The sequence below is a fragment of the Aquarana catesbeiana genome, linkage group LG07, assembly GCF_042186555.1.
Source record: "Aquarana catesbeiana isolate 2022-GZ linkage group LG07, ASM4218655v1, whole genome shotgun sequence".
In the NCBI taxonomy this organism is placed as follows: Eukaryota; Metazoa; Chordata; class Amphibia; order Anura; family Ranidae; genus Aquarana; species Aquarana catesbeiana.
In genome coordinates, this window is record NC_133330.1 from 297,721,466 (window position 1) to 297,738,897 (window position 17,432).

The following is a 17,432-nucleotide window of genomic DNA, read 5'->3' on the forward strand; positions in this document are numbered from 1 at the left end:
CCTGTTACCAATCTGGGAGCTTAAAGCGGAACTAAACCCATCATTTTAACTGTTTCCCAAAGTAGTTACATTCAAAGGAAGTTGTGAATGATATCTGTCACAGTTGCTTGTGTGCTCAACTAAATTGTGAAGCCATCAAATGTCTGGTGTCGTAACTGATCACATGTGCAGCACCATGGCAACTGCAGATCAAACAGAGGCTAAGATGGCAGCTTCCTTGGCTGTAAAGGATAGGAGGGTTTAGTTCAGCTTCAAAGCTGGATTCATACCTATGCGGTTTCCCCTGATGTAGAAGGCGCATGTGGACACGCTTTAATGTGTGTTGTTGAGCATTTTCACTGTGTATTGGAATGCACTTTGTATTGAATGTCAGCACACATCACATTGCACCTTAACGTGTTGATGTACAACATGATGTGTTTTGCCCCGCACACACGGTCGGACATTCCGCCACCAAATCCTAGGATTTTTTCCGACGGATGTTGGCTCAAACTTGTCTTGCATACACACGGTCGCACAAAGTTGTCGGAAAATCCGATCGTTCTGAACGCGGTGACGTAAACACACATACGTCGGGACTATAAATGGGGCAGTAGACAATAGCTTTCGTCTCTTAATTTATTCTGAGCATGTGTGGCACTTTGTGTGTCGGATTTGTCTACACACGATCGGAATTTAAAGGATCAGATTTTGTTGTCGGAAAATTAGCCTGCTCTCAAACTTTGTGTGTTGGAAATTCCAACAGAAAAAGTCCGATGGAGCCCAAACACGATCGGAATTTCCGAAAACACAATCCGAACGCGCTTTCTCCGTTGGAAAATCCGACCGCGTGTACAGGGCATTAAAGTGCAACATGATGTGTTTATGCACCTCTTAATGTTGTTGTGCTTTTTAACCATTTCCTGCCCGCGATATAGCCGAAAAAGAGGGCTACAATGTAGGCTTAGTTTGCCGGGAGGACATCCACGGACATTCTCCCGTGATTGTGGTGGAGCACTCTGTGAGTCATACGGACAGAGCTGATCACAGATCGGGGTAAAGGGCCAATCACAGCGCCCCTTTACCACGTGATCAGTTGTGTGCAATGATGACAGCTGATCACGGAAGTAAACACAAGCTGGTTATCGGCTTTACTTTTCTCACGCTGACAGCACGAGGAGAGAAAAAGTGAGTTAAAGGGACATCGACTCTGATAATCAGGGCACTGATTATCAGTGCTGCCAATCAGTGTCGCCTATTAGTGCCCATCGGCACTGCCTATCGGTGGCCATTGGTGCTGCCCATCAGTGCCACCTATTAGTGCCGCCTATCAGTGCCACCTATTAGTGCCCATCAGCCCCCATTAGTTCCACCTATTAGTGCCCATCGGTGCCGCTGACAGCATGAGGAGAAAAAAAGTGAGTTAAAGGGACATCGGTACTTATAATCAGGGCACTGATTATCAGTGCTGCCAATCAGTGCCGCCTATTAGTGCCCATCGTTGCCCATCAGTGCCACCTATTAGTGCCCATCAGTGCCGCCTATTAGTGCCCATTGGAGCCGCCTATCAGTGCCACCTATTAGTGCTCATCAGCCCCCATTAGTGCCGCCTATCAGTGCCACCTATTAGTGCCCATTGGTGCCGCCTATCCGTGCCACCTATTAGTACCCATTAGTGCCGCTGACAGCATGAGAAGAGAAAAAGTGAGTTAAAGGGACATCAGTACTTATAATCAGGGCACTGATTATCAGTGCTGCCAATCAGTGCCGCCTATTAGTGCCCATTGGTGCCACCTATCAGTGTAGCCTCATCAGTCCACATCAACGAAGGAGAAAAATTACCTGTTTTTGTTTGTTTGTTTGTTTAGCAAAAATAAAAAACCCAGAGGTGATTAAATGGCACCAAAAGAAAGCTCTATTTGTGTGAAAAAAATGATAAAAATGTAATTTGGGTGCAGTGTAGCATGACTGCACAATTGTCATTCAAAGTGTGACAGCGCTAAAAGCTGAAAATTGGCCTGGGCAGGAAGGGGGTAAAAGTTCCCAGTAAGCAAGCGGTTAATTCTTTTCTGTTGATTTCAATTACAAAAAAACTTTTTGAGCTGAACACAAAGATGTAAATCCAGTGTAAATGAATGGCCTCCTTGTAAAGAAGATAGAGGATTATTATCGGCCTGCACTGCCAGAAGCCGCCATGATGAAGAGAAATCATCCCCTAAAGCTGACACTCCTGGGAATGTGGATCTCCTTCTCCCCTGCTGCACTAAGTGGTTCCTCCCGCTAACACCTCCATCTGTACAGGACACAGGAGTGTTGTAGGGGTCAGCGGGAGGAACCACTGAGTGCAGTGGAGTGGAGAACTGGGAATCCACATTCCTGGAAGTGCCAGGTTCTGAAGCGATTTCCTCACCAACAAAGTATTGTTCAGCTGCTGGAGGAGGAAAGGTATCTTCTGTCTTTACAGGGACCATTTATTTAAACTTCCAGTTTAGTGACTGAGTCACTTTAATAACAGGAAAAAAAGTTTACATATCCACATAAGATATATTTGACTGTCCTTTAGACTTCCTATGTATTATTTTTAAACAATATTAAACCCAAAACCAAAAATGTCATATATTGCAGATTTCCAATCATTAGATGTGGTGACTGCATTTGTTTTCTTTAGCTTTTCCCCTCTGTTTTCATCTGGAGATGGTGCTTAGCCTATTTGGGAACTCAAAACCACTTGTCTTATGTTGGAATAAAGTTTATGAACGTGGGTGTAATCGCTTTTCTTGTGGAATGAACTGCACTCCTGGGATCCACAGGGGTAGTACAGCCAAATGAGCTTTGGCTCTACAGCCATGGCCAGAGGTTTTTGAGAATGACACAAATATAAATTTTCACAAAGTCTGCTGCCTCGTTTTTATGATGGCAATTTGTATGTACTCCAGAATGTTATGAAGAGTGATCAGATGAATTGCAATTAATTGCAAAGTCCCTCTTTGCCATGGAAACGAACTTAATCCCATAAAAAAACATTTCCACTGCATTTCAGCCCTGCCACAAAAGGACCAGCTGACATCATGTCAGTGATTCTCTCATTAACACAGGTGTCAGTGTTGATGAGGACAGGGCTGGAAATCACTCTGTAATGCTGATTGAGTTACAATAACAGACTGGAGGCTTTAAAAGAAAGGCGGTGCTTGAAATCATTGTCCTAACCATGGGTACCTACAAGGAAACACATGTAGTCATCACTGCTTTGCATATTTATTGAATCATCAAGAACTGCTGCGGGATCGGGGCACCACCAGTGCAGAGCTTGCTCAGGAATGGCAGCAGGCAGGTGTGAGTGCTTTTATGCCGCGTACACATGAGCGGAATTTCCGACAGAAAGAGTCCGACGGGAGCTTTTCATCGTATATTCCGACCGTGTGTATGCCCCATCGAACTTTTTCCATCAAAAATTCAGACGGACTTAGATAGAGAACATATTCTATATTTTTCCGATGGAATAAATTACTATTGGAAAAGACGCTCGTCTGTATGCTGTTCCGATGCACCATAAAGGACGCATGCTCTGAAGCAAGTATGAGACGGAAGCTACTGGCTATTGAACTTCCGTTTTCTAGTCCCGTCATACATGTTGTACGTCACCGCGTTCTGGATGGTATGAATTTGGTGTGACCGTGTGTATGCAAGACAGCCTGAGCAGAATTCCATCGGAACTCCATCGGAAAAACCTTCAGAGTTTATTCCGACGGCAAAACTGGTCGTGTGTACAGGGCATTACACGCACAGGGAGGAGAAGACTTTTGGAGGATGGGCTGGTGTCAAGAAGGGCAGCAAAGAAGCCGCTTCTCTTCAAAAACATCAGGGACAGACTGATATTCAGCAGAAGGTACAGGGATTGGACTGCTGTGGACTGGGGTAAAGTCATCTTCCCTGATGAATCCCCTTTCCGATTGTTTGGGGCATCCGGAAAAAACCTTGTCCGGAGAAGAAAAGGTGAGCGCTACCATCAGTCCTGTGTCATACCAACAGTAAAGCATCCTGAGATCATTCATGTGTGGGGTTACTTCTCAGCCAAGGGAGTGGCCTCACTCACAATTTTGCCGAAGAACACAGCCATGAGTAAAGAATGGTACAAAAACATCCTCCGAGAGCAACTTCTTCCTACCATTCAAAAACAGTTTGGTGATGAACAATGTCTTTTCCAGCATGGTGAAGCACATTTCCATAAGGCAAAAGTGATAACTAAGTGGCTTGGGGAACAAAACGGAATTTTGGGTCCATGGCCAGGAAACTCCCCAGACCGTAATCCCATTGAGAACTTGTGGTCAATCCTTAAGAGGCAGGTGAACAAAAAAAACCCCAAATTCTGACAAACTCCAAGCATTGATTATGTGAGAATGGGTGGCCATCAGTCAGGATGTGGCCCAGAAGTTGATTGACAGCACACCAGGGAGAATTGCAGAGGTCTTGAAGAAGAACCAACACTAAAAATATTGACTCTGCATAAACTTCATGTAAGTGTCAATGAAAGCCTTTGACACTTATGAAGTGTTTGTAATTCTACTTCAGTATATCATAGTAACATCTGACAAAAAGATCCAAAAACACTGAAGCAACAAACTTTGTGAAAATGAATATTGGTGTCATTCCCAAAACTTTTTGCCACGGCTGTACTTCTCCTTTAAGTCAGGACAGTGACTGCTGGAACCGAAGCATAAAGGGGTATTAGCATGTTCTCAATAGCTTCACGGGAAATATTTTGGCTCTTCTTTGAAAAATAAAATAGGTTTGTGCAAACCAACCCAGCTAGGCTGGAAAGCAGCCAACCTGGCAGTCCTGCCGGCCATAATGACTAATTTGCAAAAATGATATTGCATGTAATATATTCCTGAAGGATAAGTGCAGTTTAAATTTCATTATTAGAAATGCAACAGGCAGCCTATGTGCTTCAAGAGGGTTGTGTATGTAAACCCAGAAATGTATTTTCAGTATGAGATGCTGTATACAGTTTTCTGAAGCAGATAATCTTTTTTGCGAATCTGTTGCAGTTTCTTACCTGGAGATCCTGCCAGTAACCGCACTTCGTTTTGCATGCTGACAATGCTAAACCTCTGCTCTAAAAATTAGCAGAAGCGTTTTCAGCCTATTAGTGAACGTTTTATTAAAGTGATTGTAAACCCTTACATCTACCCAGCAAAGTGACTGGCCTTAGGAGATGCACAGCGATGAAACAAAGCCTCCTAAATAAGTTGTACCTGTTTATCTGCAGTCTTTTCTCTACATCCGTTCAAAGTGCTGAACTTGTAAAGCTTGTCTGAGAGTTCAGAAAAAAAGGGGACGGAGGGCTGATATTAAACTCTGCAGAGTTCAGTGAAGAGAACCCTGATGCCGTGTACACACGAGTGGAATTTCCTACAGAAAGAGTCCGATGGGAGCTTTTCATCATATATTCCGACCGTGTGTATGCCCCATCGGACTTTTTCCGTCAAAAATTCTGACGGACTTGGAGAACATTTTCTATATTTTTCCAACGGAACAAATTACTATCGGAAAAACCGCTCGTCTGTATGCTGTTCCGACGCACCAAAGACGACTCATGCTCTGAAGCAAGTACAAGACGGAAGCTATTGGCTACTGGCTATTGAACTTCCGTTTTCTAGTCCCGTCGTACGTGTTGTACGTCACCGCGTTCTGGACGGTTGGAATTTGGTGTGACCGTGTGTATGCAAGACAGCTTGAGCGGAATTCTGTCGGAAAAACTGGTCATGTGTACGCGGCATTAGAGCTGATTGGAGAGAAAGGGACACACCCCCCTCCACACAGAACACAGGAACAGAGCTGAGGCTGTCAAGCAGCTGGAGGCCCCTCCCCTGTCACCATTTTTCTCTTGGTGTCAGGAGAACTTGTTAGAAGTGATTTATGCTGATCGCAGAGAAACGAAGCAGCAGACAGAAATGATACTTAGTGCTCTGGTTTGAGACAAATACACACTATAGAGGAATATGCTTTGTTCATAGTTCATGTCTGAGGTTTACAACCACTTTAAAGTGGAACTAAACTGCTGAATAAATTGGCTCCCTCAACCCTCTTTTACTCCGCCATCTTTAAAACGACAGCACATGCACATATGCCCAGCCGGTGTCTTCCAGGGATATGAGACCTGGCAGAGACTGGTGGCCCATATGGGCATGTGTAGGGGGATTTCTGGCAGATTGCCACTATACCTTCTGGCAGCGTTTGTGTGCATGCGCACAAATCCTCTGCATATATACAACACAGTGGTCTCTTAGTAACACTAGATATCCCAGGAGGCAGCGGGGCCCAGCATAGGCCAGAAGTGCTGCTTTGCAGCATGAAGAAAAATAACAGTAAAGTTAGAATAAAAATGATTAGCATTTCTGTAAGAGGAATGGGGGAGGGATGAAATAAAAAAGGTGTTAGAGTGAGTTTAGCCGTCTTCATTTGGCCATTGAGCTGCCTATTAGATCTATCAGATGGGCAGGCCAGCGGCCAACTGGTGGGGCATGCATGGTAGGCTGACAACACTGCTGCTAATTGTAAGGCAAAGGCTTGGCGTTGTCAGTCTGCCTCGGGAAGTGCTGTTACTGGTATTATCTACAGCAGGAGACTTTCTAATAGATTCACAAAAAAAAAAAAAATGCTTAGGAAAGCCATATACAGTGAAGCATGATGCCAAGCATGCTTAAAAATATATTGAGGCCACATATCGCGTAGCTGGAACGCATTTTCAAAGAGCGATTTCCACGCGATTTTGCATGTGGCATAGGGGCCAGCCCATTCACTTGTCACCCGAAAAAAAGCTCCTGCTTCTTTCATCCCAAATCCATGAAGTGTGAATGGAGCCTTACATACACTTTAGTATATAGCCGTACCTTCTTAAAACATAATTCTCCTTTTCAGCTCCCTTGCACATATCTAGTCCAGTGCAGAGCTGAGATCCGGCGGCCCTCTGTACACTTTACACTACAGGTGGGCGCCGGCTCTTTGATGAAAACATTGGAGATAGGACAGTGAAACTTCAGCTTTGATAAATAAAATACATACTCTGCAAGAAGAAAACTTTATTTCAGAGTCTTACCTTCTTTTGTTTTGGATGTAGTACAAGAACTCTTTTCTTTTGGATCAGTATTTTTTTTTTTAAGGAGAGAGCTACATTAAAACAACCACATCAGCCGGATTCCATTTTGTGCAGGCTAAAACATGAAAATAAAAATGTAACAGGACAGCAGTGAGCAATGTGGACATTTTTCATTTTAAATGCACCCAGGGGTCAGCGCCATAGTGTGAGTTGACTGTGTGATTGGATTTTATTCTCACCATTCATCTTAAATCGTAGCTTTCATTCTAAAAAAAAAAAAAAAAAATCCCCTGCAAGGCAATGGCATGATGTGCTAGTGCATCGCATACTAGCACATTATGTAATACTTACCTTAGAACAAAGCCCTCCAGCAGTGCACTGTCACAGCTGACAGGGCTTCCATCTTCCCCCGGTCTTCCTTCTGGGTTCGTGGACTTCGGCTGTATGAGTAGTTGGGGCCGTGATGATGTCACTCCCGTGTGCGGGACCTCTCGGCTATGGCACGGATTTCCGAAGTTCTGGCACGGTATGCCAAACCTTCAGAGTGCATGCGTCGGTGACATCACCAGCTGCATCCAGTGGGATTATCTCCTAAACTTTGCAAATTTCCTAAACTTCGAATTTCGGCAGATTTTCCCTATGTATTGCCAGTTTAATCCTGAAGGTGTGGGTGTAAGATGCTGGATCTAGGTGTAGTGTGATTGCATTGCTCAAATTCTATAATATAGAATGCAGTGTATATAATTAGGCAACTCTCTCGTACCATAGCCGCTAGCAATAGCCGCCAATGCCAGGAGAAGACAATTGCTGATTACCTTGTCAACTCTGTGTGAATTGACGAAGGAATCGTGCGCATTTCTTTCCTGCAACTACGGGTTCATACTGTGTATGACCAGCCTAGGAACCTGTGGCCCTCGGACTTCAGCAGTCTGTAGTGTGAACATAGATTATGGCAGTGATCTCAAATCTGTGGCCCAGCCCAGGGGCTAGATGCGGCCCTTTGCTTACTTTTATCTGGCCTTTGGGGCACTGTTTTTTCCACTGATACCAACAATGGGGCATAATTCCCCCCCCCACTGACACCAATGAAGGGACACAATTCCTCCCAATGATGCCAAAGATGGGGCACTATTCCACCCCAATGACGCCAGCAGTGGGACCCAATGATGGGGCACAATTACTCCCACTGAAGCAAATGATGGGGCATTATTTTTTCCCCCTAGATGTCAGGACCTTTTCTACTCCCAATGACCACAGTCTGGCCCCCCTAAAGTCTGAAGGACAGTAATCTGGCCCTTTGTTTAGAAATGTTGGAGACTCCTGGGTTAGGGTAATAGCACTGATCTCTACTATTATCATATTGTCTTCTGCAGCATATCTCCAGCCAAGAATTTGGCATGTCCACACCCTCTGATCCTCATTTTCTCTATCAGGTCTGCAGTTTCTGATAGTCCTCTCAAGCATTACATACAGCGGGTAAGATAAGTATTTAACACGCCACCATGTTTCTAGCTAAATATATTTCTAAAGGTGCTATTAACATGAAATTTTCACCACATGTCAGTAACAACCCATGCGATCCATACATACAAAGAAACAAAAAACAATAATTTAAATTAAATTATGTGTAATAAAATGGAACGATACAGGGAAAAAGTATTGAACACATGAAGAAAGGGATGTGCAAAAAGGCATGGAAAGCCAAGACACCAGCTGAAATCTATCAGTCTCATTACCAAGGTGTCACACAAACATCTCATGATGGATAAAAGCAAGGAGCTCGCTCAAGACCTTTGCAACCTTATTGTTGCAAAACATACTGATGGCATTGGTTGCAGTAGGATATTTAAACTTCTGAATGTTCCAGTGAGCACTGTTGGGGCCACAATCCAGAAGTGGAAAGAACATTATTTCACCATAAACTGGCCACAACCAGGTGCTCCTTGCAAGATTTCTGATAGAGTGAAAATAATTATCAAAAGAGTTGTCCAAGAGCCAAGGATCATGTGTGGAGAGTTTCAGAAAGACCTGGAATTAGCAGGTACAATTGTTTCAAAGAAAACTAGTAATGCACTCAACCGCATGGGCTGTATACACGCTCACTACGCAATACTCCACTGCTGAAGAAAAAGCATGTTGAAGCTCTTTTAAAGTTTCCTGCACAACATTTAGACAAGCCTGTGAAAATACTGGGAGAATATAGTCTGGTCAGATGAGACCAAAATTGATTGTTTTTCAGCAAACTTCATATCAATGAAGGAGGATGAATGGAAAAATGTACCAAGACATTCTTGATAAAAATCTGCTGCCATCTACCAGGATGATAAAGATGAAATGAGGGTGGACATCTCAGCAATACAATGACCCCCAAACACAAAGCCAAGAAAGTTGGTTTCCAAGAAAGAAAATAAAGCTGCTAGAATGGCCCAGCCAATCACCTGACTTGAATCCAATAGAAAATCTATGGAAAGAACTAAAGATCAGAGTTCATAGAGGAGGCCCACAGAACTTTTAAACCGGACCAAAATCACACCTGAGCAATGTATGTGACCAGTTCCTCCATACTGGAGGTGTCTTGAAGCTGTCATTACCAACAAAGGAGTTTTGTACAAAGTATTAAATAAATTTCAGTTAGCGTGTTCAATACTTTTTCTTTGCGTCATTCCATTTCATTACACATAACTTCATTTCTGAACTTATTTGTTTTGCTCTCTGTGTATGTATGGATTACATGGGTTGTTACCAATGTGGTGAAAATTTCATGTTAGTAGCACCTTTACAAATATATTTACCTAGAAAAATGGTCACGTGTTTAATACTTATTTTGCCCGCTGTGTATTGAACATTATGTGTGGCCCTTTGATGTCATCAGCCACATTTGAGGCCCTCTTTAGCTTATAAGTTGACAACCACTGGTCTAAGACTAGGTGGCAATGTGGTTGGCAAGTGGACAGATGTGTCAGAATAGAATTGGAGGCCAAGTCAAGGGAGGTGAGCAGTGGACAGATATGTGTTGTAAGGAAGTGAACATGCACTTGTGGCTCAGGTACCACTATGGGTAGATCTAGGAATTTGGGATTTTATTTTTAATAAGATCAGGAGCAGTTAGAGTTATAAGAGAGAAGGCATTTTACATTGTAAGCAGTGTGGCATCAAAGGTAGCTTGAGTGCCCCGGAGCCCAGCTGTGATCCTATTTTTGATGCTGGTATATAATAAGGAAGCTCTGGCAGGCACACCGGGCAAGACCGTATTCCAGGCATGAGTGAAGCAGACAAGAGGGAGCTCTCAAAGGGCCATTAAAGCTAAGACAGCACAAATATAACATTGGCTAATAACACTCCTTGTGTTTCAGGTGCATGTTATATCTCGGTCTGAGAAACAGGACAAAATGTAGGTAACCATGTGCCAAATTTGGTTGTTTTATACTGTATATCGGAAGTCAAAGATAAAATCATCAGGCCAGTATTTAAAGAAGAACTCAGGGAAAAAGGTTTTTAACAAATCTGGGTAACAGATAGTTAAAGAAAGAAGAAAGTATTTGATCCCCTGCTGATTTTGTACGTTTGCCCACTGACAAAGAAATGATCAGTCTATATTTGTAATGATAGGTTTATTTAGAGAGAGACAGATTAAAATAAAAATATCCAGTGTTGGGTGGTGTATCTCATGCCTGTACACTGATACATTCTGCTGGAGAGCTTGTGCTTTTGAAAAACAGACTTGCTGGCTGGATTATCAGATGAAATGAAAGAAATCCTAAAAATTTTTTTAAAAGTAATGCAGCCATCTCATCTAAGAATTGGTAGGCTGCAATATATTAAATGGTTGCTTTTGGGTTAATACGGCTTTAAATCTGAGGAGGTTTATGCCACCTCTTGGTTTATTGCCTGCTCTTTACAATTTATACTTTTGTTGAGTGCTGATAGAATAGGTTTCTCTATATTTCCAATGACCTAATAGCAGACTTGCAGCTCTTCTAAAACAACCATCCAGTCATTTGCTCACCCTCCTCACCTCTTGTCCATTCACAGAATACTTTGTATTTTGTGAATGGGTTGCCAAAAGACGTTTTGACCCTTTCTCCCTCATTCCAATAAATATTTGGTTGGATTTTGGCTTTAACCGCAATTGTATGCGCTACAAACTCTGTTAGAACAAAAATTATCTTCAAAGTGATCAGCATAGAAGGAGATGCCATGCTGGCTGGTGTATTCGGAAATGCACCTCAAATTTCCAGTGTTCACATATCGCTTAAAACGGTGGTAAAAAAACAAAAACAAAAAAAAAACTTCCCCTGCAAGGCAATGTCATATTGTGCTAGCATGCATCAAATACTAGCACATTATGAAAGATTTACCTTAGAATGAAGCCCACCAGTGGCACGTCATCACCGCTGACAGGGCTTCCATCTTTACCCGGTCTTCCTTCCGGGCTCGCGGCCTCCGGCTACATGATTGGCCGTGGGCACGATGAGCCGCTATTTATGGCACAAGCTCTTACGGTATGGCACGGTATGCCAGACCTTTAGGGCACATGTGCCGGTGATGTCATTGGCTGCATGCAGTGTGAATATTTCATAAACGCCCCACGTTTAGGAGATATTCTCTGTACCTACGGATAAGCTTTATTATGGGCTTACCTGTAGGTACACGTGGTGAAACTGAGTTCACTACCACTTTAAAGTTTTAGCTCACCTTTTTATATGAAAAATTATGTTTTTATAATAAAATGAAGCCTGATTTGTGCCTGAACCATTCTTATTTTGCTGGCTCTCACTTACCAGTCTTCCTGATCATCATTCTGCCTCTCTGTGATAGGCATCTACTTGACTAGTATGTACTCTACAGAGCCTTCAGGGGAAGTACATTTCCCATGGTGCAAATTCAACTGCACTGGGAAGGAGGGAGAGAGTGGTGGGAGAACTCCGGGACTGGGTGCGGTGCTCCGGCTCAGAGATTTGGAAGGTTGGCCAGACTTGCTAATCATGCCTGTACAGTGTTTCCCCAAAAATCTGACCGGGTCTTATATTAATTTTGGCTATAAAAAATGCATTAGGGCTTATTTTCGGGGGCTGTCTTATTTGTCCCCTGTCTTCTCTCCCTCCCTGTCGGCTCAGGTGTCAGCATCTCTGTAATCCCCTAAATAAACCCTAGTTAAAGTCCCTGTAAAATCATTTAATCTGCTCTGTAAATGGATTATATAATGTCCAGTGTATGTCTTTATGTAACATTTATTGTAGAAAATACCTTATTTACAGTGCCGCTAGGCGCTCACATGACCCGCCAGAGCTCTTCTTCCCTGCTCCGAACACTGCAGAGGGAGGGGCCGAGATCCCCGCTGACAACAGCCCTGCTCCGAACACTGCAGAGGGAGGGGCTTCGTTCCCCGCTGACATCAGCCCTGCTCCGCGCAATGCAGAGGGAGGGGCCGAGATCTCCGCTGACTTCAGCACTGCAGGGGGAGGGGCCGAGATCCCCGCTGACATCAGCCCCGCTCTGAGCACTGCAGAGGGATTGGCTGAGATCCCCGCTGACATCAGCCCCGCTCTGAGCACTGCAGAGGGAGGGGCCGAGATCCCCGCTGACATCAGTCCTGCTCCGAGCACTGCAGAGGGAGGGGCCGAGATCCCCGCTGACATCAGCCCTGCTCCGAGCACTGCAGAGGGAGGGGCCGAGATCCCCGCTGACATCAGCCCCGCTCTGAGCACTGCAGAGGGAGGAGCCGAGATCCCCGCTGACATCAGCCCCGCTGTGAGCACTGCAGAGGGAGGGGCCCAGATCCCCGCTGACATCTGTCCTGCTCCGAGCACTGCAGAGGGAGGTGCCGCTGATGTCAGGTAGGAGGAGAGGAGGAGAGCTCCGGCGGGTCACATGAGTGCCCAGGGACGCTGTAAATAATGTATTTTCTAGAATAATGTTACATAAAGACACACACTGGAGACATTATATAATCCTTTTACAGCGTGGATTATATGATTTTACAAGGAATTTAAACTAGGGCTTATTTTCCGGGTAGGGCTTATATTGCAGCCTTCCTAGAAAATCGGGATCTTATTTTTGGGGTAGGTCTTATTTTAGGGGAAACACGGTAGTCCATGACGTCATCGCGCACAGGAAGGAACCAGGCTGGTCCTGCATTGTTCACAGGATGCTGACTTGATGCCGCAAGTTACGTTTTGTCCACCAGGTACCTGACTGCTGACATTGGGTCCAGTGCAGCGTCTAGAAATGACTTTAACATCCAAGGCAAAACAGGTAATATATTCGCTTACTTGCACCTAAATAAACCTTAATTGATCAAAAAAAAAAAGGCAAAGTAAGCCTTTAATCATGACACCATTCTTCCTTTGTAAGGGCCCTTATATACTTAACATTCATTGGATACTCTGAAAGTAAAAGTAAAGTACACTCTTATTTTAATTTTTTTTGCCTGTTCTGAGTCAGAGAAAATATATGCAGGAAAAATAAGTTTTTGGAATACGTGAATTCTGAAATCATATGCAGGGAGATGCACATTGTCCTTTGTTCTGTGTGCATTGTAGGAACATAAAATAGTCTCTGCAAAGTCTGTGGGAAATATTCACCTTCTAGAAGCTGCATCTTCTTAATGTGTGCAGCACAAAGCCCATTTTGATCTTCAAGAGAAGCCAAGTCTAATCTGTTTAATGTGCTTTCCATTTTTTTTAAGAAAACAAAACTGATCTGGAAAAGTGCGTACTGCAGAGGAAAATCAAAATCCCCAAGCTGTGTCTGAACTCAACAGAAGGGTCTTGGGAGTTTAAAGAGTATGAAGAGGATGAGGACAGTGAGCGCCGGCATAGCAAGGTAGGTTCAGAAACGTTCCTTCTATCTGCAAAACTTTCACAGATGGAAAAATAATCCTAACTTTACAAGGGGCTAGTGGCCATTTGGGTATATCCTTCAATAAGGTGAACCTGTTTTGAAAGTAGCTTAAAGTGACACTAAACTGGTATAAAAAATTATATATATATATATATATATATATATATAAAACCACTTCCCAACCAGCGACATACCTGTACGTTGCTGGACTTTCGGTGGTTATAGCGGAATGATGGGCATCACCCCAGTAGCCGTTTTTTAGAGCCACCGGATGACTCTCTTTAGTAATAGCAATCGGAGCAGCTAACTAGCCACTCGACTGCTTTTACAAGCAGCAGGAGGGAACACCCCCTCCCACCACCTTCCACCGCTTACTTGGTCTCTCCCGTCCCACCTGGAGACCTAAGCGACCAGCCGCCAGCTGACCGGACAGCCAAATAAAGCCTAGATCCGCTTTGATCAGCTCTCCACTATAGTGACCCGGAAGCGATGACATGACATCACTTCGGGTTTACCCGCATGTCAACAGGGCAATTTTTAAAAAATCGAAACCATTCAAAAACACTGTTTGTGGTGTTTTTGAATGCTTTTAAGGGCAGAGGAGGGATTTGGGTGTCTTATAGACCCCAAATCTCCCCATAAAGTGTACCTGTCACATGCCTATTGCTGTCACAAGGATGTTTACATTCCTTATGACAGCAATAAAAGTGATAATAAAAATAAAGCAACAGTGTAAAAAAAAAATAAAATAAATGAATAATTAAAAAAACTAAATTTTGAAGTGCCCCATTGGCCAGTGCTCGTGCACAAAGGCGAACACGCATGTTGGTTCCACACACAAACAACGATCATCCCACACATGAGAGGTATCACCGCAAACGTCAGATCCTGGACAATAATTCTAGCTCTAGACCTCTGTAAATATAAAGTGGTAACCTGTAAAGGCTTTTAAAGCATCGCATATGGATAGTAGCATTTACACCGTTTGTTGCCTTTGCACGGGCATGCACAGTTTTAAAGCGTGACATGTCTGGTATCTAATTACTCGGCGTAACATCATTTTATATTTTACAAAAAAATGGGTTATGTATTGTGTTTTTTAGCATTAAAATTTAAAAAAGAGTATTTTTTCCCAAATATTGACATAAAAAATTGCAAAACCCAACAATTTATTCTCTAGGGCCACTGCTTTCAAAATGATATGTTTGGGGGTTCTAAGTAAGCTTCTAGAAAAAAAATACTGATTGTTACATGTAAACAAAGAGTGCCAGAAAAGGCCAAGCCTGGAAGTGTGTATGTGAAATTATATAATTATATATATATATATATATATATTTATTTCTATAATGTATTTCCAACTCAAAAACCCCTTCTGTTGCTCTCAGCCTCCTCCATTCCTGCTGAGATCCGTCTTCTGGTAAAGCAGAACTTCTCCTCCCTGTTCTCTTAAAGGGGAACTTCCCCTTTATACCCTCCCTAAGCCCCCCCCCCCCCCCCCCCCCCTTTCCTTCTATTTTTAGCACATTTTTGGGGAGGGAGGGTACCTGGTTTTGATCCGCTCCCACCTCTGATCAGATCGTTAATGCGCAGTGGGCAGCCATCTGTGAAGCCACAAGGAGTCACCTCCGGCTGCCCATAGAAAACATGCTGGCCCTGGGGACCCAAAGACGGCGCTGAGTGTTCATTCATTTCAGTGACCAGAATAAATTATTATTCTGGCCAATGAAATGAATTCACTCCCACTTACATGCATCAAGTGTTTTTCTGCCAAAGCACTGCTGCCGGAAAAAAGCAATCTAGGACTTTCAGTGTACATGAGGCCTAACATTATTCAAAAAAAAACCTTGTAGTCAGCCATGACACCTCTTCCTGAGGAACATTTAAAAGGTAAGAAATATAAAAAAAAATATGTATGCTGTATAAACGGGAACACGTAACAAACATATAGCGGGGTCTCAAATTTGACTGCAAAAGTGGAAATATGCTTTTGAAGCAGAGTTCCAGCCACAGTTTTTTTTGTTTTTTTTTTGTTTTTTTTTTTTTAGGCATCCAATCCTAGTGCCTTAATAACACAAATAACGTTCATATATGTTTGCTAGTGGATGTGAATTTTATCTTTATTTTATACTTACTATTTAGTAAATCCTCTTTTGGCCGTTGCCATGATGATTGTGAGCATGTGAAACCCAATCACAACCTCTTCTGGGATTACCGATGGAGAGGTGCATGCTGGGTAACCAGCATGTACCTCGATATCGCGCATGCGCGATGCTCCGGCAGCCGTAGTGCTGATTGTTTAGCAAGTTGCCATAACAACGGGCGGCGACGGAGGAAGGTCCCGCCCCGTTGTTATGACAACCGCCTTAAATCGCGTTATTTCCTGATGGGAAATAATGAGATTTTTGCTCACAGTACTGCCCACTGACTCCTGGGAAATAATGACTCACATTTCCCAGGAGTGCAGGCGAGGGAGGAAGTGGTGCGGAACTCCATGGACCCGGAAATGGCAGATTAGGAGCCACCACACAGCAATAGAGTGTTTATGGTGAGTAAAAAAAATCCCCCCCCCAAATGTTTATTAATACTATGAAAGGACTGTAAATATGTAACAATGTTTTTTCTGGGGGGAACTCCGCTTTAAGTGATAGTAAAGTCTCTTTTTTTTTTTTAAATTAACAAACATGTTATACTTGCCTGCTCTGTGTAATGGTTTTGCACAGAGCAGCCCAGATCCTCCTCTTCTTGTGTCCCTCACCGGCACTCCTGGCCCCTCCCTCCTGCCGAGTGCCCCCACAGCAAGCAGCTTGGTGTGGAGGCACCCGAGCCGAGACGCTGCTCTGTGGGTCTGTTCAGACACAGAGCTACTGCTCAGCCCTGCCCCCTCTCTCTCCTCATTGGCTCACTGTCTTTAATTGACAGCAGCGGACGCCATCTCAGCCAATGAGGAGGAAGAGTCCCGGACAGCCAAAGCTCTTGTGCAACATCGCTGGATCGAGATGGGGCTCAGATAAGCATTAGGGGGGCTCAGGGGGGAGCTTGCACATAGGTTTTTTTATCCTATCGCATAGAATGCATTAAGATAAAAAAAACCTGCCTGATCATCCCCTTCTTCTACAGTCCCCAATCCATCTCATGAGAGAACAGAGCCGTAGGAGGCACTCTGCACATGCTCAGTTTGGTGTGCACTGTTAGAAGTTTTTTTTTTTTTTTTTTTTTTTTTGGGAGGGTGTATGTGATGAGCACAGGGCCAATCAGCACTGTCCAGACACAAAGTCATAGAGCATGCAGCCTCATTGGACATTGAAAACACCTCATAGGAGAATGAAAACTCCTCCTACAAGCTTTAACTAGTGCTCGGCCAGACACTGATAGACGTCACAAGACTCCTATATACCGCTGATGAGAAAAGGTATTTAGCAGTTTATATTTACTAAAATAATTGCATTTCCAAGTTCTGTGAACTGTGGGAGACCAGATATAGTAAATGCAGGGTCCTGGGTTAAGTAACACT

At 43.6% G+C, this 17,432-nt stretch overlaps 2 protein-coding genes across 4 annotated transcripts in view; both read left to right on the top strand.

Moving 5' to 3' along the window:
• Positions 1-17,432, top strand: part of AGBL4 (AGBL carboxypeptidase 4) — a 3,151,866-nt gene that overhangs the window by 2,069,912 nt on the left and 1,064,522 nt on the right. The gene's annotated exons all lie outside the window — the stretch shown is intronic.
• The window catches only part of BEND5 (BEN domain containing 5), a 107,413-nt gene that overhangs the window by 8,098 nt on the left and 81,883 nt on the right, over positions 1-17,432 (top strand). Inside the window, exon 2 of the mRNA XM_073593578.1 lies at positions 13,767-13,903. Coding sequence (XP_073449679.1) covers positions 13,767-13,903 — 137 coding nt within the window. The remainder of the gene's footprint in view (positions 1-13,766; positions 13,904-17,432) is intronic.